Source organism: Cucumis melo, chromosome 12 (assembly GCF_025177605.1).
Source record: "Cucumis melo cultivar AY chromosome 12, USDA_Cmelo_AY_1.0, whole genome shotgun sequence".
NCBI classification, from domain to species: domain Eukaryota; kingdom Viridiplantae; phylum Streptophyta; class Magnoliopsida; order Cucurbitales; family Cucurbitaceae; genus Cucumis; species Cucumis melo.
In genome coordinates, this window is record NC_066868.1 from 26,728,514 (window position 1) to 26,752,737 (window position 24,224).

The following is a 24,224-nucleotide window of genomic DNA, read 5'->3' on the forward strand; positions in this document are numbered from 1 at the left end:
ATTTAAAACTACAACCAACACTTGAATGTTGTAGTCTTTTTATTAGATTCTTGATTCTACTAACTTTTTTTATTATTCTTGATAAAATCCGTTATTTAAATTTAAACCATACAATTTTTTTTTTTTAAAAAAAAAAGATTAGAGAAAAAAACCCAATATAGTGTATTCAGGGCATAGTTTGTCAAGTAAAATAAATAAATAAATAAAAGAGAGAGAAAACCTAAACCCTTTCGTCTTCCTCTCACTCTCACGTACTCCACCTTCTTCTACTTCACAGTTCCCCCCCCCCCCAGCTTTTCCTTTCAGCAGCTCAGTATCGCCGCCGTTTTTCTTCCGCTCGTACCGGCGGCGTTTTCTTCAGCTTGTCCTGCCGCAGCCTTCCTTTTGTTGTATTGATTTTCCACTCTCTCGTGTTACTGTTAGAGGTATGCTCAAAAACTCCCCATGTCTTTTCTTCTCCTTTCAAAACTCAAATTAGAATTGTCTGATGGAAGAAAGACGAGCGGTTTTGATGTTTATTGTTATCTGTGATTATTTTATAACATCAGCATGATAGCAACGAAAATGAAAACCGTTGTGGCAAATTGGAAGTTTTCGAACTGTTGAGGTTTTGATCTTCTTTGTATCTTTTATGTAGAATCGTTGAAGTAATCTATCGTGTCATCCAATGCTCTTTTGATCCCTAGCATGTAGGAGTTGTTTTGATTGACAGAACAACTTCAACCATATATATGTTGGTAGATTATAGACCTATAGTAGTAACACTTAATCTCTTTAGAAAATTGGAATTTCCAATTTAAATTTTGCTGGAATTACGATCTTTATATTATGCTTTGTAGTTCGTTTAAGTGATTTAAAGAATTCACTTGCAGCCGCAGGCGTGAAATTGGAAAAGATCGAGGCTAGTTCATTTCTGGTAGGGAAATTGCTACTTCTTGACGTGTTGTTCTGTTCGTTCTTCTTTTCCTACTGTGTTCCGTCATTCCCCCCTTGCAACTTCAGATATTTACGTTGAAATTAAGCTTTAAGTATTGCTGTATAAGTATGAAACCTGCTTCCTGAACAGCTTATAACGCTTCTTTTTCTTCTTCTGGGACTAACTTCTGACCTATGGTGTCTTCTTTTCCTTTGTTGTTTTGGGCAGAATCTAGCCGAGGTGATAATATAGAATAGCTCCCGGTTGCTTATCTTAAGGTCTTCATTATGGCAAGTGGACCTGGACTTGATTCTCTGGTTGATCGTAAGTAATTTTTTTTACAATCTCTCACACTGTTTGTTTTTATACATATATCAGTCTGTGTAATTGATCGGACAAGGATGTTACTGAACTCTTGAGGTGTGGAAGTTGAATAGATTGTCCTCTTTTGAGCTGGTTATGAATTGCTTTAGGCTATTCAAAAGAACATGCTATACTTTGTTGAGGATATATATGGACTTCTCCTCTTATTGCTGACTGGTTTTAAGATGAAATCGTTCCTACTCTTCTCGCTTGATTGCACTAAAACCATCCTCTTAACTTTTTTTTTAGAAACAATATCAGTCATCACAAACGACGGCCGCAATATCGTGGTATGGTTATGAGCTATCATCTAGTTAACTGATATTTCATCCACCCAATTTGTGTTTAAATTAACAATACTTTATGCAGGGAGTCTTGAAAGGGTTTGACCAGGCTACAAATATTATTCTTGATGAATCTCATGAACGTGTTTACTCAACCAAGGTTTGTACAATAACCGTTGTTAACTAAGATGGAATTTTGTACTTTCTATTGCTCTTCCGCTGACTCTTAGTTTAGAGAGAGAATTCTTTCAATATGTGAAAATAATTTATATAATTGACTGTTATTACACCTTAGTTGATGCATTTGTATTCTGCTGGTTTGAACAAAAAGTTTCATACTTACTGATTGTCATTTGAAATTTTTTGTTTACATTTTAAGCTAGAAAACAGGATCCTACATAGGTTAAATAATGTGATTCGATCTGCTAAAAAATCAAATGAAATGTGAGGAGGAGTAGAAGCAATAAGGGGATAGTATGATGATTAAGAACTGGTAGTTCTATACTTTCAATTGTTCATACTTTAAAGTATACATGAATTTACTCCTTAGCTTAATTCTGCCTTCATGCTGAGTTAAATTTACTCCTTCAAAAGCATGCCCTAGTTTGCTTACTCTATTCTATGCAAATGGGTAGTATTTCATCTAGTTTTCATTTCTGATTTTATCTTGTTTTTCACTTATTCACCATGTAGGCCTTTGTTTTGGGAAACTGATTAATTCTATGACTATATTTATATAGTTTTGTTCATCAGTTCCATAGTTCAAATAACAACTACTAGCATTTTCATATATGGATCAGAATTTTACATTCAGACGGAAATGTTTGTACCCATTAGTTTTATTATGTGAACGGATAAATTTTCATTTGATTTGTTGGATCCTTGAACTTTCTGATGCAATGGCTTTCAAGGGATTTAAGACTACATTTTCCCTTTGAATTAACTCAATACTTACTCTTGATCTGCAGGAAGGCGTTCAACAACTTGTTTTGGGTCTATATATAATCAGAGGGGACAATATGTAACTCCCATCTCACTTTTTCTTCTCGTCTTTCTTTTTCTTTTTCTTTTTAATTCTCAACCAAGAGGTTAGAGGTTGAAATACCTTCTCTCCTACGAGCATATCGTATAATCGAGAAGAAAAGAATCATAAAAAACATGATCAACTAGACTACTTTAAAATTACATTTCTTTTTCCTAATTTCATTCGGCGTATTTTACTTTATGGTCTACATTTTTTACCATTAAAGCTCTAGAATCTGAATAGTGATGATGATAATGTGATGTTTATTCCCTCAATTTTTTTTAATATTAGAAACTTAAATTGTTTGGAAACTCATAAATTAAAGTTGTTAATTTTCTGCAGAAGCATTGTTGGGGAGCTAGACGAGGAACTTGATTCTAATCTAGACTTGTCCAAATTGAGAGCTCATCCTCTCAAACCTGTGATCCATTAATTATTGGAGCCGGAAGCTATGAATTTGTGTTTATTATGAGAAGCTTCCATTAAACAAGTCAAGCTGTTATCCATTCTTTTTTTGGCTTTAACCTCTTTCACCACCTTTGACAGCTTTGCTTAGATAGTGAGTATTATTTGATGCTTATGGATATTATTAAATATTTGAAATTTAAATACTTGAGATATTTATTATTTGTGGTTGAATATTCTGGTACAGTTAGGTAGTTGTTCAAATAATGATTCAGTGATCGAGTCTTAGTTTCTAATACTAAAGCTTCAATTATTGACAAATTGTATAAATATTTTCCCAAGTTCATCAAATTGAACAAGTACTGCTATTTACAGTTTATAGTAAGTTTTGTTTAAGGAACCACTTTGCGTACATGAAATAGAAAAATTCGAGCGATGATATACAAAAGGATAATTTTTTCATACAATATGACACTCAGATAATTTATTTAAGTGTTTCAGTAACTTATTTAATTCATACAATATGTAAAATCGTGACATGCTTTAATACAAGTATTTCATTAAGGTTCATTCGATGAAGGAATTTTTTAGGGTTTGTTTTGGGGCAATTATTTTATTAACTTGCAATGGAAAAAGTAACGTTAAATTAGAGAAAGTTAGAAGTAGAGATTATTTATAAAAATTTTATCACGAGACTATTTGTAATATTTTATCAAAATATTAATTTTTTTAGGAAAACAAAATATTAAATTATAACTTTAGAAACATAAAAAATATATTTTAACTTTCTCATAAAGAAAGAAAAAAAGAAAACCGACGAGGAACAAAATTTCACGAGCGGATCCGATTGAAGTCTTGATGGGCCTCTTACGATCCGGGCCTTATATATATACTTCATTCCGAGAGAAATGCGTCAAAAAGGCTTCTGCGCAAGAAAGAAACACTCGTTTTTGTCCCTCCCGCCATTGCCCCAAGCTAACTTTCGCTAGTACAATTCTCTGAACAAAAGTTCCATTCCTCTATAGTTTCTCTGTAAGTATATTTCTTCTGCGGAACTTTTTAATTGCGCCTCTTGATTTTCTCATCTTCGTGTTGCTTCTACCGCTGTCTGCTCTTCTTTTTGATGAATTTTCGTCATCTGTGTGGCTATCTCACAGGTTAAGTAGATGAAATTATTGACTGATGTATTTTGAAAATGTCTTTGAATACCTTAATTTTTCTTTAATTTTCACTTTCCGATTTTTCATCTCTTTGAATGCACATAGTTGTGGTATTGTCATAGTTCTTTTGTTGAGAACAATCGAGAATGATGTTGAGTTATTTTCGTATCAGATATTTTACGCACAACAGGCGATGGCTACCGAAGAAGACTCCTTCGAACAAGTTGCTGCAGCACGTAAGGAGAGATTGAAAGCTCTTAGAGCTGCTCAGGAATTGTTAAACGCTTCAGATGAGAAAAATTCTGTAGGAGAGGATAAAGAGAATGGTGCTACTGCAGATACTGATGAAACGTGAGTTTATATTTTCTTTCTTTCTATTTTTTCTCGCAGTTCTCGATTTCTTGATTCATTCTATCAATATATCAATTCAATTCTAAGCATATTTGCTAGTTCAGTTTGATTTCTCTGACTGCAATATCTTCTCTCTGCTCAACTCGACTTCTCATTTAAATATGTTTTTACATATCTATTCTATGGTATCCTCTCCAAATTCATGATCCTAAACTATATTTACACTCAGAAATTAGAAACTTAAGAAAATAAGAAATATGAATGGATTTGAAAGAAAACACTGAAAAAGTTGCACGGTAGTACATTAAGGCAAATTATTCTGTAGGAAGATTTTAATTACTCAGATCTCCTAGAAACTGATACTTCACTGGAAAGAAGATTTCCTGCTACTCTCTCGTCTTGAATGTATTTCTTCTTCTTCCTCTGCCTTGAACCACTCTCTTTTATCTCGTTTTTTCCTTCTATTTTAACTATTTCTTTCTCATTCCCTTTCTCTTCCCCTTCCTTTACCGTTTAGCCATCCTTTTTATCTTTGTGTCTGTCATCTGACTTATTTTCTCTCCTTTATTGTACGGTGGGAGTCTATGCTGAAATGACATATTTAGCATAGTGAGCCAAGTTTCTAGAATCTGGCTTGAAACATGTCACAGACAACTAACGCATGCTGTTGCCAGTGTTCTAAGCTCCCTAGATCTTCGATCAGGGCATATTACAAACAAAAGCCTTGGCCATATTGCATTGTAGGGGCAGGACAGACAAAAGTTGTCTCCCTTTCCTTAATAAACTGTGTCTTTCTTTCTGCAGACTAAAGTCGCAAAATGGCCCCAAAAGCTATAGAAAGACCAAACCAAATATATGATAAAATAGTACTAGAAACTAAGCTGTAAAGTTTATGTTAACACAAAGCATGTGAAATGTGAATTATGCTCATAAAATTATCCTCCCTTCAATAAGATGTTTACTTCTTTTTTTTTCCTTTTCATTTCCTTTTCAATTCTTTCTTTCTTTCCTTTTGTTTTTGTTATTGTTTCTGTTTCTTTTTTGTGTTTTTTCTTTTCCTTTCTAGTTTTTAATAACATTTGTGCTTGTTGGAGTTTAGGATGATGGCGAGGTGGTCCCATTGATCGCAATGCTTCATACACAGCTTAATTGCTTATTTGTTTTTTTGGATATGTTCTCATGGTTACCTTCAAAAGTTTTCCAATATGTTTTCTCTTGAGGGGGAAAATGCGTTCAATATAAATAACATTCTCTTGTCCATTGAATATATGTTTTGTTTGATGCTGTTCTCATTGCCAACTCAGTTGAAAAATTGATGTACTCAGTTACAATAGAAACTTCCCTCTTGGGAGAGTGCAAAATACAGACACACTTATTTTTTGATGTTGAATTTTTATATGCCCCGTGCCTCTTTAGTTCTTGATTCACCAATAAATTGTTCTTTTGCAGTAATCTTAATATGAAATTTCGAAACTATGTTCCTCATGATAAGGAGCTTCAGGAGGGCAAGCTTGCCCCACCTGTATTGCCTAAATTTGAGGACCCTGTTACTACTGAACCTCCACAACAAAAAGAGGTAATTCTGTCAGTTCTGCCTTTATATGTTCTTAAACTGGCCTACAATCATACTTTTTGGATCCTTTTCTATTAATTATACTCGATCTGTAAAATTATAGGACCCATTTGTAAACATTGCTCCAAAGAAACCAAACTGGGACCTTAGAAGGGATGTGCAGAAGAAGCTTGATAAGCTTGAAAGACGTACACAGAAAGCATTATATAAGCTTATGGGTAAGTAGAAATATTCAATTAAAGGTCTGTGAACTTGATAGGTCATTAATTTATGCACGTTCTTGAACTTGCCTTTTCTGGTAGTGTAGCTAGATTATGGACTGAATTTTATTTTCTTTGTTTGTCTGAGAAGATATCTATCTTGACATAATTGGAATATACATAATTCTATTTTGTTTGCTGGTTCTGTTTCTCTTTGATGTATTTAACATATGAGCAAATGTCTATGCACCGCTGCATTTATGAACAATTTAGAGATCTTGATTATCATCTTCAAGCATTCGTGTTGAAGTTAAACATGTGTGAATGTACTGTTGGTTGGAACCGAAGTCATTGCACATACAGATTGGATGAAACAAATATCTTTAGGTGAGTTAATTTAATCCAAAAGGTACATATGTTTAGTCATACCAACTCCTAAAGGGAGAGGGAAAAAAAAGGAACAAAACAACAAATACAACCATACAATTATTTAGCCTTGAACGTAAGCATTAAAGTACAAAGGACTTCTTCAAAATCTTCGCCTAAACAACTTGGAGAGCTCGCAAACAGAAACTGTTCCTATGGAAGGACCTCCTCCAAACACTGAACTGAAACCTTCTACAACATTCCAAAGGAAACCCTCAGCAGTCTTCAACGTAGCTACCTTGAAAAACTGAAAAGTATACAAGACAGTTGCAAATGTACTGCTTGTAGAAAACACTGATGCAACAAGTCCAACAAAACCAATGAGCACAAACCTCTAAGGACGAAAAACCAAACTTCTCCTATGACCATGATTAAGGCTCCCGATCAAGTGACCAGTATAACTCTATTGTATCACCTTTAATTCCAAATTGGAATCCATTCTCAAAAGAATGAAGTTCATTGATTTTCATTTTAACAATTTATGAATGGATGAAATTTCTTTGCAGTTCTTTTGACTTTAATCTCAGCATACCATGGCTAAATAAGAACAATCACAGCCCTTTGTTAACTTCCACTGGATCAATGACTGGGAGCTGTTGACTCTTCTTTTTTTTTTTTTTTTTTTTTTGGGGGGGGGGGGGGGGGGGGGGGGGGGTCCTCATCTCTACCGGGATTATGAGCTGTTTTCAATCTTGAAATTTGAACTTGGCTGGGCTGTAGAAGTTTTGGGGGATAGGGGTTTTTGCTTATTTATTCATTTACTTGGGACATCACACTTCAAATAGGAGATGAGGCTTTGAACTATGATTTTTAGAAGGAATTACATGTCTTATAGTTGTATTCAAATTGATGTAGGTTACTCTAGTTAGCTAGTTATGCATTGGAACTTGCAAGAGTGGTTATTATGTGTATCATAGAGACGCTAGAAAATTATTTGAAGCTCTGAAATTACAGATTGGTTAAACATTCAGAGCACCTTGTTTGGTTGCCTTTTTTAACTTTTTGATTGTTCAATTTTGTGTAGAGGAACAAGAAAAGCAAAAGCAGGCAGCTGAAGGAGACGATGACCAAAATGGTGCAGAGTGATAGTTTGGCACACAAATTATGTGCTCTCCGATGTTACAGTTGCAGCAATATTCACAACTATATCGACATGCTTGGAGAAAAATTGTCACTAAAAGGACAATGGCGTTTCTGGCTCGTAGGGTCAGTTTTTCTGTGACCTTTCTGATCATTCTTGGGTGCAAATATTTTGATTTATAGTTTATCTATGGTGTGGCTCATTGTGTGTTCCTTGACCATTACATCCAATAGTCTCATACTGGATATAGTGGATAGTGATTTGTAATTTACCTAAACTAAAAATAACTTTGTATTTCACTTTTATCTTCTACATTGTTGTTTTTCTTCTTCTTCATTTTATCCGCTTCTTTATAATCTCTATTAGGCACGTTAATTTCGCATATGGTTTCAGTCAGATCCTTGCAAACGTTCCACGGTTCATTCACTTCACTTGTTTTGTGTTGGGGCAGTTCGGATGACGTCGGAACTGCAAGCATTTGTGCAAATAAAAGGTGATTATGATATGATTACTGGTACCTTTTACGCTTTTGATTTTTCAATTTTTGGAAAACATGCTTGTTTGAATGAGGTTTCAATTTTCAATAGTATATTGAAAATCTATTATAAATGCCAAAACTTCTAAAAATATTTACAAAATTTTCAATTTTATGAATGATATATTTGAAAATTTCCTAATTATATTTACTATTTGCTATTTAATATTTTGAAAAGTATTTTATAAAAATCTACGCGAGGGTTTTCCTTTAGAGGATAAGTTTAAATATTTACTGAAAATATTACTTTTTTCTTTGGTTGTTCCGGACGCATTTCTGTTTTCCTCAAAATATATTTCTTTCTAAATTAATGTTCTTCCTCTCTCTCCGTTTTAACTTATCTTCGTTTCTAGCGAAAACTTTTTTCTAACTTTCTTTTCCTTTCTTAATTTGTCTTTCCTATATTATATTGTGTTCTTAATTTGTTTTTCGATAAAACTTCTCTATATAACTCCTTTTTAATAAATTTGCCTTTCCATAGAAAATATTATTAAATATATTTTATTTTCTTTATTTCTAAAAGAAAAAGTGTATTTTACCACTTGGGGCAAATTGCAACTACCACCCTAAAGGATGGTTTTCGTGGTAACAATACCCTTAATACTTTTAAATTTTAAATTTTAAAATTGGACCATCAAACTTACATAAAATACGAATTATATAAGTTTGATAATTTAATTTTCTAGAACTACTTTTTTAAGACTTCGAAATATAGAAATGTTTTAAAGGTAAAATTGCAATTGCTATCATATTTGATATAGGTGGTCTTTGTAATTTGTCATAGGACTACCAAGTCTTAAAGTTTGTGCTAAATAAAATTCCATTGGTACAGGATAAAACAACAATAATACTAGTATTTCTTTTCCCCCTTTTTTTGGGTGAAATTAGTAACCAGCGCAACTAAACTCTACACGAAGAAACAAATAGAGTTAAACGCCTGCTTCCAAGGCAGAAAATAAATATATTCAGAGGAACTTGAGAACACTTCTTGCACAAAATACAAACCTCAAGAAGAACGAAAACATGAATTTATTAATAAAGCAAAAGGAAAGAAAAAAAAAAAAAAAAAAAAAAAGCGAAAACCTATGAAAATACACACTATGATTGAAGCTTTCCCTCGCCATTTACACATTCGTTTTTAGTGCCGCTTCAGTCATGTATCGATGTAATTATGTGCACAGATTTTATCTTTTATCTTTGATCACTTTTCAATTGTTTAGAGGCAACAACTTGACCTCTGTTTATTATATTCTCCTCGTTCCATGAAGGATCCACTGCCGGAAGTTGGAATTCGTCTGGCTTCAATGCTAGAGCAAAATCGGGCAATGTCGGTGCAGTCTCCACGATTCTGAAAATTTTGTTCATTTAAAACGCTATTCTTTCTTTTTATGAAAGAAGTAAAACAAAAGGGGAAAAAGGAAGACAAAAACGTACTTTTCGAAAGAGTACAAGTCACGGTTTATCCGCACTTTGCTTGAAGCATCTTTTGGAATTTTTTCTGAGAGATACTTCATGGTTCCAAAGAGCGGCGGATTTCTGCAATGAAAAATTGCAATAGTTGGTAACATTTTCAATTTTGCAAGTAAATTATTTAAGGCGCTAATGCTACATATTTAAGAAATGATTTGTTTAGCTAGCTTTTAAGCAAAGCGACGGATATATCATATCTATTTTTGAGTTTTGATACAAAACTAAATTAATGTGAAAACAAACTATTTTGGTGTTTAAACTATCGATTCTTAAACCTGGATTCTTACATAATGTCTAATAGGTTTATGTCAAATTAACAAATTTTTGTAAATTAATTGATCGAGTTCTTATGAATGTGAATTCTATGCCAAACATTTTGTCTAGGAGTGAAATAATTTTTTTCTTCTCAAGAAATTCAAGGGTTTAAGAACTAAAATTTATTTGTAAATTTGAAAGTTCTCGAAGACTAAATAGACTCAAATTTGAGAAAATTAAATTTTTAATAGGAACCTAAAAACAGAATTTTTATGTAGAGTTTTGAAAAAAAAAAGGAGGTTTGATGTATGAATACAAAAATAAGGCAAAGTGTAAATGCATTTTACTTGGACCTTTTTAAGTATACAACGTTTGCTTAAAATCCTTTTCAGGGTAATTGCAATGAATAGCACTCTAAAGGATAGAAACTAAATGTATAACAAAACATTTAAAGAAAATGCAAATATAATAAAATAATAAAAACTATTAATAATAAAAGGGAATAGTCAAAAATAGCAAATTTGACAAAATATTTATAACATAACAAAATTGCATATTCTGAACGCTGATATACTTCTACCAGTGGCATTAATAGACAGTGATATAAATATCCGTTTTTATTATTGATAAAATCTAAAATTTTGCTATAACTTGTAAATATTTTAATTTATTTTGCTATTTTTAAAATGTCCCATCAATAAACTTCTATTAATGATAGATTTTATAGCTAATAAACTCCTATTATAGCTTGATATAACTTTAAAATCTGGATCTAAAGTTTGATAAACTTGCCAATTCTTTTGTAGTATGTTGTTATATTTGGAAAGAGAAAATAGGAGTGAAAAGAGAAAAGAAGTACCTTGATAATGGAGGTGAAGAGTTAAATGCCTCGCATGCCTTTTTACTTTCTTTAAAATATTCATCGGCAGCTTGCAAGGCAGCTACAGCCATCCCATGTGACTTCTCTGTGTTTCCCTCGTCAAGTATCAAACCATGATAATAGTATGCTGCAGCCTGTTTATAATTTCACAAAACCAATCAAACTTAGTTCTACATAGCTCTCTTTGCCACCTTATGACATTACCAACTACAAGCTAATCGAACATTAGTTATACTTATGGAGGTAAGAGTGAAGTTTTAAGTACTTGGAGATCGAGATAACTAAGAACAAAATATGCAATATTTAAGACAAACAACTGATCGAATGCACCAGTTTACTTAATCAGCTGAAAGGATGGGTAAAGATTAAGCAAGGATTTTCATCGTTTTGCTAACTCGAGGTATACTTTGTTATGGGTTTTTATATCTTAGTATCATTTAGGATGTCATTTATTTAGCTAGAAATGTTATTGATGTTGTTACTTAATCAAAACATAGACAGGATATAAAGGCTATCAATCAAAATATCATACCTTTGCTTCAATGTATTTCCATTTAACGAAGAGCCGGTGCTTCTCTCCCCAACCATTTGATAATGGAAGGTTCATGATGTTATCTTGGGCCTGCAAAGCAATGAGAGAATATTATGACCTGGCTATTTGAACAAATAGATAGTGGACATCATTTCAATTCATCAAAGCCAAATCAGAATGAGTATTTGCGGAAAAGAATTTTGGTCAATATATGAACATACTAATCAAGAACGCCAGCCTAGTTGTGCAAGCAATTAGAATATGATAGCTTCCAAGTGAATTCGTGGAATAAGTTCTACATGACGTAAAACTATACTTGAAACTCATAAGCAAGAGCCATTGCATTAATGGATATTCATCCATGTCCGCACAATCATCAAAGGTCCATGAAGTCCATTTGGTTAATGGATGTTTCAGCAAGACTCTACTGCAAGAGAAAAATTGGTCTTCTTCCTGTGCATTTTCTCCGTTTTGTTCCAGTAGAACACCCAGTGTTCACGTTGGGTTATTAAAGCATGACGGGGCTAATCGTTTAGTTATATGGGAGAAAATAACAGTCCAAATCAGTGGAAGTCACAGGCAATTTTCCTTGGTAGGCGACCAAATTCCAAACATACCTGGACGTGCCATATGTGAAGTTCCTAAAGGTTTGTTTGTTTCAAAGTTTTCATTGAAATAAGATGCTTGAGAAAAGGAATACCTGGATATAAAGATATCCGAAAATAAGGAATGTCAACTATTGGTATTAAGAAGCCCAGAATTGAATACTTGGATATGAGAAACTTGAAATTTTTTTTGTTATAATTTTATCAGTTGACATTAATTAACCAAATGAACTATAACGATTGAATTTTATTTATTTATATTTTGATCAATTATTTTTTATTAATTTTAGGGAAAATTGCATTTTTGGCCTTTCAAGTTAGAGTTTAGTGTTTATTTCAGTTTTATTGATTACTATCGTCTACTAGTTCACCTGGGATGCAGTACCAGGATGCACCAATGCACAAGCATAACTAAGAAGGCACATCCCTCAAAACAAAGTTGTTTTGATGGAAAATAGACAATTATGACCAAATGGCAGTGGCACCTAATAAATTCATTAACTATTATTATTAATTAGCGGAAAAAAAAAAAAAAACACGTACATTTCCTACTATGCACTTTTTAATTCTCCAAGTAAAATTAGCATAATTTTCCAGTCCTTCCAAACAATTTTTTAGAGTATTTACTTGTATAGAACAGTGCATGCAAACACAGATAATTTGCATAAACGTCCTAACCTAAAATTGTATGCTGTAGCAATTAGAAATTACTTGATGCTATATCAGAACAAGAAATGTTACACACTTGTAAATGTAATGCATTTGTTACAAGTAGATAATAAGACGTGATGCACATGTTTATAGTCATATTTAAAATCGTTATAACTCTAAACGCGTAACACAAATCAATGGCACTTCACACAGTCATTAGATATCCAAGGTCAATAGTTAGTGCATGCTAATTTGTAATCAAATATTGTGATAAATTAAAAAATACAAACTTACCTGCTGCCAGTATTTTACCATCTCACATGCAAGCCTTCGCTTTACAGCAAGAGTTGCTTTGGTGCTATCAATAGCCATTCCCAGTTGGATATCGACTCCCTATGTCCCAGTTTATAGAAGGTAATGAGCAAATGAAAAGGTTGAAGTAATAGGAAACCCGTAGTTTTTGTAGAATGCAATGAGTAGATGAAAAGGTTGAAGTAGTTGGAAACACGTAGTTTATATGTGAATGAAATACATAGATGAAGGGAGCACAGTTGCACCATCCAGCTAGACCCTTGAACACTAAATTTAAATTGTTCGGTAAATATAGAAACAAAACTGATCAAGGTACAGTTCTCTACGTGGACAATGGATATATTTGATAAGACGTTCAACATCTCAGAGTATGCCTAAAAAACAAAGGAAAAATGAATCTAATCAATGTAGCAGCCTATCATAAAGGCAATATGAAACATAGTACCTGCCCAAGTGCTTGCAGGCAAAGTGCTCGAAGAACTCCTTCAGCAAGGTCCACCGGCAGATTTCTCCTACAGTAGTGGATTGTAAGAATAATAGGACATGCAAACATTCAAGGAACTCGAGGTCAAGAGGTCATATGGTTTGAAAGAAACAAAATATTTTGAAGATGGAGTTCTTTTTCAAGTTTCTTTTCAGGTTCAGCGGATCCTTGACCAACTAATTCTTGTTTGATATGCTCAGTAAGACATGCTTGAATCAAATGAACAATAGTAAGGATGTTAACGATGTCAAGATCACTACTAATCTGCATACCTAAATTCGACAGGCAACTGAGGAAGAACATGTCTAACAGCACAATCCAAATATCCTGCAGCTTTTACAAAAATGTCAATTGAAGCTCGCCTACTCTCTGCAGAAGAACAGAAACCATTGTTTAGTAATAAGGATATAACGGTTGAGGTTAAATGAAGTAGGAAGAAAGCCTGTCATCTTGAAAATTGCGGGCCTGCCTTAAATAGAAACTCCATGTCCTAATACACAGAAAAATATGTCCGATATTTCGATAATGGTGACCATACATATATTCACATTTAGAAAGCAGATTGGACCACATTATGGCATCACGAGAGATACAGAGCTAACTTTTTAGCTTGAGGTTTCTAGCAACTAGTGCTTGTACGTGAGAAAGTAAAGAAAATGAATGCAACTAACATGCCATATGGTCGTGCATCAATTAGAAGTATGCCTTGTCTGCAAAATAGCATGTTACCGATTAACTAACACAAACATCCTGATAAATTCATTCTTCCATATTCTATGCAATAATTATAGGGCTTGAGAAGAGACAAATGAAACTGGGTTATAGCCCATTTGATATATGTGTATTATGCATTAAAGGTTACAAAGAATTAAAAGAAAAGGGAAAAGAAAGAAAAGAGAACTATATGAACTATATGCCTAAAGGATTGCAATACAACATTGTGCAGGAAAAAATACCTTCTGATATTTTCGGTTGATAACCATCGGCAGAGGTTCTAGGAAGAAGTAATAAGTTGGCCTGTGATAAAGATAGCATTGCCATTAGGTGCAAAACTGACAGCACCTCATACCAAGCATTGGACATGGCAGTTTCCTGCAAAATATTTAAGTTTTAGGAGTCACTAACAAACTGAATAAATTTCAACGATGACATTATTTTAAAAGAATCCAACAAATGTCCGCAAGTAATTCTGGTATCATGAGAACCTCCAAATCATCCTCCTGATTAATCCACGCAAACTGTACTTTGTGTTGAAGCTGGTTCCCTAGGTAGAGCACACAAGCAATATTCTTAGGTATTATCTTATGAAATATAAACCACTCGTAATCACTAAAATCTGGCTTACCATCTTTTACTAATCCCAAAAGGACAGGTAAATAATCTTCCAGAGCCTGCTGAAGATCAGCTAATGTTGAACCACCTAAAGATAACAGTACCATCTGGTGTATCAAAAGGAAAGAAGATAAAAACACAGTTTAAAAGAGAATAAATTATTTTCATTACTAACCATGTTGGGTAGCAGTTTTTCTTCGCGTTCTAGTAATAGTTGGACCTTCTTGGCCAGCCATTACAACAATGCGAGTTCTCAGAGCTGATAGACGTTCAACTATATTCTTAGATAGATGATCGCCAAGTGTCAATGAGAAATCTACTGGTTTAGGAATGCGCAGACCAGGAACGTAAACACAAACTTCCCCAATGTTTCCTGGCCTCCGCCTGTTTCCACCATTATCTGCCGGCTTTGAAACAAGGCATCCCATATCCCCAGATATGAATTTTCTGCCACACAATATCAGCGGTTTTCAATTACTCTGGACTTTCAGGCATTTTATATATTCATATGGCATGGCATAAGTACCAATTCATCAAATTAGTCCAATTGTAGATCAAAAGAACTGACAAATGAGCTGGTGATGAAAAATCGCTGAAGCAAATAACATAAATTTCACAAGAGCAGTTGCCAGATGGCAACAGAAAAGGCAGATGTATAAATTAATAAAATAAATGCCAACCAACAAAGCAGAAGTAGTAGGTTATTCACGAGTCACTCTTAAAATTGTCCACAAATTTTAGTGCGAGTCCTTTCCTTCCTAATACTAAAAAAAGTTCTTCGTCCTCATTTCTCACAACTTTTTGACTAAAAATCAACTTATTAATTGCAAGAAATTGTTGAAATGCAAAATCCGTGCTCAATCGGTCACTAATCAGATGGCTTATTAACGAGTCAAACTTCTGGCGGATTCTAATCAAAATCAGTTCAACGGATGCAAAAAGACGATAATATTTAAGAGCTTAGATCAAAAGAAATGCAAGAGTCACATGAAAGGAATGAGACACAACAGTTGCCTTACGCAACTTTTTTCTGATACCTACATTTTTTGTCGTTGTTTTTCTTGCAACAACAATAGGAATATAAAGAAGACGACGAGCTAGCAAAGGCGCATTGATTTACTCAAAAAGAACTTATTCCTCTCCTTGCACCGATTCTGCAAATACATAGTTTAAAAGCGAAATGTGAAAATCACGAAATATAGTAGCACAAATTTCGGAAACCTGTAGAGAAAGTAAGAAAATCAAAGATGCTTCTAAGAGGAGGAGCAAAATCTTTCAAAAATAAGGATTGCGAGAAAAGGAATATCAGGCAAACTCAAGCAACAGTCGAAGAAAAGCAAAGTTAAGCTAAAACGTATAATCTTCATTCGTTTTCGCTAATGAAACGTTTCTTGTATTGATGAGAAACGATGCCGTAAGTGAGAATTGAAGATGAAAAGAAGAACCAGAAATACAGGAGATGAAAGTAGAACAAACGAAAACAGAAACAGAGAACGTTAAAAGAAGAAACACCAGAAAATTGCCGATATAACTGAGAATGGATAAGTTCAGATACGAACAAATTCACCAAAACAAGGAAATGCAACAGCAAACAAAATTCGAAAAGAAGAAGAAGAAGAAGAAGAAAACAGCAATAGCTCCGCCAAAGAAAAACATATAAAGAATACATCAAAATGAGAAGCTATGAAGTTTCGAATTCAACAAAAACATCCAGAATTGAAGATTTCAACATTATTCCACACAGTTTTGAGACCTTCAAAAAACAGCAAAAATGAAAATAATCATCCACAAGGAAATCAACCTTACCATCAAACACTGAAGCTCCAGCAATTGTCAATTGAGAAGAAGCCAATCTTCAAAACAGAGAAAGAAAAACCCTAAGTAGACAGCCATTTTTCAGTGGAACACACCTCCAAAAGTTTCAACCTCAAGCAATTACTGTTCGCAAAGGGCAATCAAGGACAGAGAGAGAGAAAGAGAGAGAAAAGAAAGAGAGGAAAGAAAGGTTGCTTTTGCTTCTTTTTGTTCTGCTGTATTTCGGGTTCTAAAATTACACCTTCCTTCAATTGTTGTTTGTTGTTGTTCAACTACAGAGTACAAGGCAGCTTCTATGTCTTAAATAATAATAGCTTTTTTATGGCGCTCAACTCTCCCCCTCACACTTTCATTTTCTCCTCCCCTCTTACAAATTTTCATTTCTTAGTTTTCTAAAAAAGAATTCGAATTTACATTAGAGTTTGCTGCTCGATTAGTATTGAGATAAGAATCAACCTCATATATATGTAGATAAAATGGTTAGACAGCATACATGTCTCAAGAACTAAACTGTCTTACCATCTTAAATTTTGCTAATAAATATTTTGATTTATTTTACTATGTTTAAAATATCTCATCCTATAATTTAACTAACATTTAGATTTTATAAAATTAAAAAAAAAAAAAAAAGAGAAAAAAATGCTTTTCTCTGCAAAGTTCGTGAGGATTAATAGGGTTAATTTTACGTAATAATATTTATTTCTTACCATGGTTATAAGAGTCTTTGATTTGAAATTATTAAAATTATTTTTATTATTTATAAAATCATTTTTAAATCCCGAATAAATAAGCCTTCAGTAATTAAAAATTAGTTTAGTAATTGATTTCATACTTTTCTATATGATCTTCTGCAAATAAAACTAATGATTAAGATATAAAAATAATTTTAAGAATTTCAAAATCATATCTTAACCATATGTCAATTAGTTTAGTGACATGTTTGAGAGCCAAATTTAGAAATTAATGATTCAAAATTAATTTTAAATCGAAAAAGATGTTTAAAAAGTAAGATTGAATAATAAATTATTTTGAAACATTAAAATTATGCGTAGCCCTCGTAAAGTTACTCTCAATCATTTCTAAATGACAGTTATAGTTAATTGAGTAATTAATTGCATCTTTAGAAATTAAAATCTATCTGACTTTTTTACTACCAAATTACATCAATAATTAGCTTTTAAATTCCACATGATTAAGGGGAATTGAAGGGTTGTTTTCCCAAAAAGAAAAGAAAAGGGTTGACTTGTGTCAAAATATTATATTGGGATAAACAATAAAAATTGAATATTAAAATAGAAAGTTTATGTTATGTTGCATTTGAATCAACTTTGAAATTCAAAAAGATTACATGCTTTTTGCTCATCCATCACAAGCAGACTCTAGAAGTTAGTATTTTGGTCTAATTGCTGATTGCACCCACATGTTTGTATACACAACACCTATGTGGGTGTGCGCCCCAATAACTTTTTGGACTCATAAATGGCCCCACCATATCAACGTTACTTATTTTTTAATTTTGTGTTTCACTTCAAAATGAGTAAATTCATTTCATATATTATAATTAAAAAAATGATTAAAAACAAATCTTCATTAAAATAAGTGGGAGACGTATTAGATACAAAACTAAAGGTTCTCTTAGGATCCTCGCAAAAACTCATCAAAAAAAACAAAAATGTTGACTTGGACCAAACCTAGAATCTATGACGGTTACTCTTGGATTCTAAAACAACTCGTTTTAGAATTAGCTTGATCAAGACTAATTCAATGAATTGATTTTTTCAAATCTAAAGTAATATTTGAAAAAATAATACTAAAAGAGTTGAATAAACACAAACTTCTTAATATTGATATTTTCCTGCAAAATGTGTAAACTACAACGTTTAATTTTATGTCATTTCAACTATTATAATAAATGAAAACATATAACATTAAATAAGTACATAAGTCATAAAAAAATGTGAACGGGTTTGAATTTCTAAATTCATTATAACTTTTGAGTGTTCAAATAACCTTTGAAGTCTCAAGTGTTTGAAAGTTACTATTTCTATGCTTCAACTGTCAACTATTTACTTCCTATTTTGATTCGATCATTCGTTACGGTGAAAAAGTTTGGCCTCACAAATGAGTCAACTAATAAATAACGACAAAAGTACATGAAAGGAGTGGTAGTGATTTGGCGAAAGAAGATGGTTCCAAATGAATTTAATTTAACAATTAATGTCTTTAATTATTCCATTTTCTAAGGCTATATAAGTTTAGATATAAATATACTTTCATGCACCATCAATAAATACAATCCAATGACTAAATGCATCTACTACTTCTCTTGAATTTGAATATTCAAATTTACATCTTCTATACCTAATAAAATCTAATTTGAATATTGTTTTTTTTTCCTAAGTAATCTATGTTTAATTAGATTACATTTTTAATGACATAATTAAATCATTTACAATAACAACAAATTAATAAATATTGAACTGAAAGTGAAAGTATTTGAATTTAAAATAAAAGTTGTAAACAAAAAAACAGAAGTGTCATTCTTATGAAATCTTCCAATTAATATTACAGTCTAGGATTTGATAATAAACATAGCATAAGATTTTATTATAAAAATATTTGAGCAATAACAATATTGTCACTCCTAAATTAATTATTTATTTGGTTAGTTGGATATTTTAGGGTTAAATGAATCTTACGTCCCATAATTGCAATATTTAAGACATATAAATATATAATTAGCTCTCACCTTCTTGGAAAAGCCATCGCGGCGTTACTATATTAATTTTATATCTTATCTTCCAAAACTATGGTATTTTATAATTCATAAATTATCTGTCATTTTAATTAAACATTTAAAGTTGTTGTTTTTTCAATAATAATATATTATTTGGACATTGGGATTAATTAAATATATTTATATCGAAGACTTCAAATTTTGGAATATACGAGAATTAATGTTCGATTAACAATGATCTGTCAATTTAAATACACCAAAATTAATTTAAATTAAAGTTTTGCACAAATCTTATAGTCTTACAATTCACTATTATTGATAATATCATATTATACAGTAAAGTGAGTTATTTTTATAAAACATATTGTATTCTATCAATAATGGTAGATATCAATATAGGTTAACAATAAAATTTGAAATTAAGTGATTTTGTCGTTTACAACATTAATCTCTCTAATAAATAATATGAAGACTTTTGCAAAATAAGGTCTCTTTGAGATTTTAATGTAAGATTCTTAACACAACAGAGAATGGAATATTGTCTTTTCATCTTTTTTTCGTAAGTAGAATTTAAATTCTAGATCGAAAATAATAAAGTTTTTATATTTAAAAAAAAATGTTTAGGTTTTTTTCAAATTTAAGAATTCTTCTCGTAATTGCATCGTCACTCTTTTTTATCGAATCTTGTTTGAAACACACTTCAATCATTTCGTATGTTTAGATTACTCCTAAATGCGTGAGAACGCCTTACTATATGATCAATACAACTTTTTCACTAAAAAGAAACTTGGATGTATAATACACCAATCATTCACGAATGATATACATTTCAATCAACCACGACTCTAATACCTTTAATTCTTCGTTACAATTCTTAAAATGCAAAAAAGCTATTAAATATAACTTCGTGGGTTAATTAAGTGCTAGGGGCTGCTAGCACACTGAAATGCAACATAAAAACCACATGCTATATATATTACTTGGTGCTTATCCCACTAAACCCATTTACCTATTTATTTTTCGTTTTCCTTTGTTGTTTGTCTTATTATAATTATTTTTCTTTATCAATAATATATTTACGCAAGATGAAAGGAGTGGAGATAAATCGATGAATAATTAGAACAATTGATATACATGAAATAATTAATATCTATATTGCAGATTTTGTTTTAGATTCATTAATATTTTAAAAGAAATTAGTTAATTATCTTATGTGAACAAATGTAGAAAAATGAAATTTATAACAATGACCCAATAAAAGTTATGGTTTTTTTTTTCCTTTGAAATCAAACATTCAAAATTCATGGTCTAGATGTAGATATTATTGAAAACAAAGAAAATATATGTTTGGTAATTGATTTTGTTTTCTGTTTTAAAAAATATACTTTTTTAATTTCTTTTCCATTTTTGATTTTTCTTCATAATTTTAAAAATCAATTAAAACTAGTTACTAAACACATTTAAAAAAATATATATATAAAAAAAAAGAAAACAAATGAATTAGTACTATACAAGCTTTTAATATTGCAATATCTCATTATTCTTTGTATATATGGGTCAACCTCACGTCTTTCTGTACTACAAAAAGAGAAAGCAACATTTCTTTTATTAAATTTTATCCATACTATATTTTGGAAGTTCTAAGTTAGACACTTGACAATTTTAGGTTGAGGCTATTATAAAAATTTAGAATCTGTTTAATTACTATTTTTTATTTTTGAAATTTAATTAATTTTTTAAAAACAAGTGCGTTTTGGTAATTAGATGTAAACAAAAAAAGTAACTTTTAAAAAAAAAATCACAAAGAAAATTGAAAATAAAAAAAAAAGTTTTCAAAAAGTTTATTTTGCCTTTCAAAAGCATAAAACTGTTTTTTATTTTTAATAAATAAAAATTTAAAAACAAAATAGAAACAAAAACAACACATATGGTTATCAAACAAAACTTTAATGGTTGATAATTTCTTAAACGTTAACTCAAGCTTGATAAAAAATAGAGTATAGTGCCATAGAATAAATTATATGATATATTGATTTAAAGAAAAAAAAAAGGTTAGAATTTAAATCAACTACTTCATTTATTAAACAAACAAACAAATCATAATGGGCCCAAATATATAAAATGGCAACGTTATAGCGAGTCATCGACAATCACTAATCAATCGATATCTTATATTAACTATATATAAATTATATAGTTTCTTTTCTAATCTCGAGAGTTAAACTTCTCTCCCACGTTCTCATTGTAAACTATTTGAGATCATATGCATTCATACATTACATAACATCACAATTGTACGGTTTAAGAATAGTTGAAAATCTCACATCATATTAAAAGTTTGAAAAATATTTTTCAAATAAACATTATCTTCCTTATTAATTGATTATAAGATGACTCATTATTTCTTTCTAATATAACATCAAAATCTATAAAATCTCAAACTAAATATTCAATCCAAAATTATGACAAAGAATCGAAGGGGAGACATGCCTTCTTTTTAAAGAAATATATTAAAAATATAAAGAGATCTTATAATCAATCTTTAGTTATACGATATTTATGGATCTTTTTCCATTATCGATTAATTTTGGATGAAATCTCATGTTTACGGTATATAACGCATAAATTCCAACATATGGTATATCCAAATCAAAAAATATAATAACGTGGAGTGGACTCAACAAATTAAGTGAAGGACAAGAGGAGAATTGATACAACCAGAATGTTCTAGAAATTTGATTCAGTAGCCTTAAAGTTTAATGCATTTTGTCAATTATTTAATATTTGTGGGAACAGAGAAAAAAGAAAAAGAAAAAACAAAGCCTTTGCATCTTCCCCCACCACCAAAGAATGTTCCAAAACCATTGGCCACATTGGAAGACAACAAAAGAATAGCGTTAAAATAAAAATAATTAAAATAACCCCACCGATATTTAGTTTCTCCGTTTTATAATTTAATTCATTATTCTAATTTCTAAGTTCTCTAATTGTTTAAATATTGTATTCATTTTTAAAATGCAATTTTCACGTACGATACAAAGATAATATGATATTGCTTTACCATTCGTCACCATAGTCCTTTCTCTTCCTTATCCGGACAATTGATTTCTTTAATTTCTACCTACTTCCTTAATTAATAAAAACACTTAACTAAACTTTTGTTAATAACAATGATAATTTGAAGGGTGGAATAATTTTCTTCGACAATAATGATGTCGAATATAAAATTTACGTCCAAATACAAATAGACTACTTAAATATGTTAAATGTAACGCATAACCAAAATAACATTTATTTAACAAATAAATAGAATGATAATAGAGTTCGGTTGGGTGAAATATAGTTGTTTTTTCGTTTTCTTTTTATCATCGTTTACTTTGTAAGAGCCACCAGAAAAGGATGAACAAACAATACATGTAATTCAATTTTAATTTTAAGAGAATTAATATGATGAATTTTGAATTAAATCTTAATGGAGGTAATGTATAAATTAGTATTATTCATTCTAACTTAACTTGGTTTGGAATTGATTTTATATTCCTTGGGAGTGACCTCAATATTTTAATAGTGTTTGGGTTTAACTAATTAGTACTAATTCCTGTTTTGTCTCCCTTGTAATTTTGGTGTTAGAAAATTTGTTGATATCGAGGTGTATTAAACTCTATAGTATAATTTGTTCGTACTAAGTTTCATGGTGATTATTATTCATGTATATGTTTGTTAAAAGATATTATAACCGTGTATAAATTGACTTCATTGACCTATATGCAATTCAAAAAAATAGTGACGTTTAAAATTGTACCGATTAAAACTTGAAGCTATAATTTAGACTTCAGCTATTACAAGTCTATTAATTTACATATATCACATAATTTTTTTTTTCAACGATAGAAAATCCAAATGATGACGAAAATTTAATATGACGTATTTGATTTTAACATTGTTCTGTAACTTACATAAATTTGTACATTTATATATATATAAAAAGAAAGTCTTGTACACGAATTTGTTAATGCATTAACTAAAAAACAAAGAGAAATCATTTTACGCAAAAATGTGTTTATTTATTTATTTATTATTATGATTATTATTCGACATTGGGAAATGTAGTGCAAAAACACATAAATAAACAAAGGAGTGGACGTACGTGAGCATTTAATTTATTGAAAGGAATAAGTTCATATTGTTAAAATAGTAGATGGAATTTGGAATATTGCAAAAAGAGAGTACAACATCAAACAAAAAATATATTCTTTTTTTTTTTTTTTCTCTCTTCTTCTTCTTTATATTAATATTAATAATAGCAGATCAAACAAATAATTGAAGCTTCACAAAACGACAGGTTACATTTATAAGGGAGGATATTGATCGAGAGAAATAATGCACGTAGCAGTTAAAATTTAAATTGGTCACGACAAAGTAGGATATTAGAAAATTCTTCACGGCGTTCAACCTCACAAAAATCGGCACGATTAGCTGTCGCTACCGTCGGAAAAGCGTAGCATGCCGCTCTGGGACTCGCCGACGAAATCAAAATGCCGATCGCATTAAATGAGTTTCCTCGCCGGAATGCAACCCCTTTCTTTCATTTCCTTTTTTTTTTTCTCCCTTGTGAATGTTTGCTACAATTTAGTTTCTAACTTTGAGAAAACAATTTACAAAGGCAGAGTGAAATAAAACTGGAGTACTAATCCAAACAAAGATTATTAACCCTCGACCGGACATACCTCAGTGTAGGAGTGATCAACGATTAATTGGAGTCGATAGTTAAATCGATTCCAACCGATCATAAGTCGACATAAAATTGGTCAAATCGATACCGCATCCATTCCC

The 24,224-nt window shown here is 31.2% G+C and overlaps 3 protein-coding genes across 8 annotated transcripts; 2 read left to right on the plus strand and 1 right to left on the minus strand.

The window, feature by feature from the left end:
• The first annotated feature begins 190 nt into the window (after positions 1-190).
• Positions 191-3,226, plus strand: LOC103482675 (sm-like protein LSM8). Of its 4 annotated transcripts, none has more exons than XM_051080191.1 (7): positions 191-425; positions 840-916; positions 1,145-1,240; positions 1,529-1,569; positions 1,649-1,723; positions 2,532-2,584; positions 2,930-3,226. In XM_051080191.1, exons 3-7 carry the CDS (start codon positions 1,204-1,206, stop codon positions 3,018-3,020), a joined length of 297 nt encoding a protein of 98 aa, XP_050936148.1. In that variant the 5' UTR covers positions 191-425; positions 840-916; positions 1,145-1,203; the 3' UTR covers positions 3,021-3,226. The 4 variants fall into 4 exon arrangements, with proteins under 4 accessions (XP_050936148.1, XP_016901717.1, XP_008437187.1 ...); XM_017046228.2 differs by having other exon boundaries at positions 873-1,042; XM_008438949.3 differs by having other exon boundaries at positions 192-425; positions 873-916.
• Positions 3,227-3,881: 655 nt separating this feature from the next.
• Positions 3,882-8,119, plus strand: LOC103482658 (uncharacterized). 2 transcript variants are annotated; one of them, XM_008438930.3, is made up of 5 exons: positions 3,882-4,024; positions 4,325-4,503; positions 5,953-6,079; positions 6,180-6,294; positions 7,727-8,119. In XM_008438930.3, the coding sequence occupies exons 2-5, from the start codon at positions 4,346-4,348 to the stop codon at positions 7,786-7,788; spliced, it is 462 nt and encodes a 153-aa protein (XP_008437152.1). In that variant the 5' UTR covers positions 3,882-4,024; positions 4,325-4,345; the 3' UTR covers positions 7,789-8,119. The 2 variants fall into 2 exon arrangements, with proteins under 2 accessions (XP_008437152.1, XP_008437160.1); XM_008438938.3 differs by having other exon boundaries at positions 3,924-4,149.
• A 1,123-nt stretch (positions 8,120-9,242) lies between these two features.
• Positions 9,243-16,946, minus strand: LOC103482636 (uncharacterized). Of its 2 annotated transcripts, none has more exons than XM_008438902.3 (13): positions 16,646-16,946; positions 15,881-15,993; positions 15,015-15,286; positions 14,853-14,927; positions 14,713-14,771; positions 14,464-14,599; positions 13,780-13,876; positions 13,469-13,535; positions 13,006-13,104; positions 11,456-11,545; positions 10,903-11,057; positions 9,753-9,854; positions 9,243-9,666 (listed from the first exon to the last, which is right to left on the minus strand). In XM_008438902.3, exons 3-13 carry the CDS (start codon positions 15,265-15,267, stop codon positions 9,510-9,512), a joined length of 1,290 nt encoding a protein of 429 aa, XP_008437124.1. In that variant the 5' UTR covers positions 15,268-15,286; positions 15,881-15,993; positions 16,646-16,946; the 3' UTR covers positions 9,243-9,509. The 2 variants fall into 2 exon arrangements, with proteins under 2 accessions (XP_008437124.1, XP_008437132.1); XM_008438910.3 differs by having other exon boundaries at positions 16,641-16,946.
• Between the last annotated feature and the right edge of the window lie 7,278 nt (positions 16,947-24,224).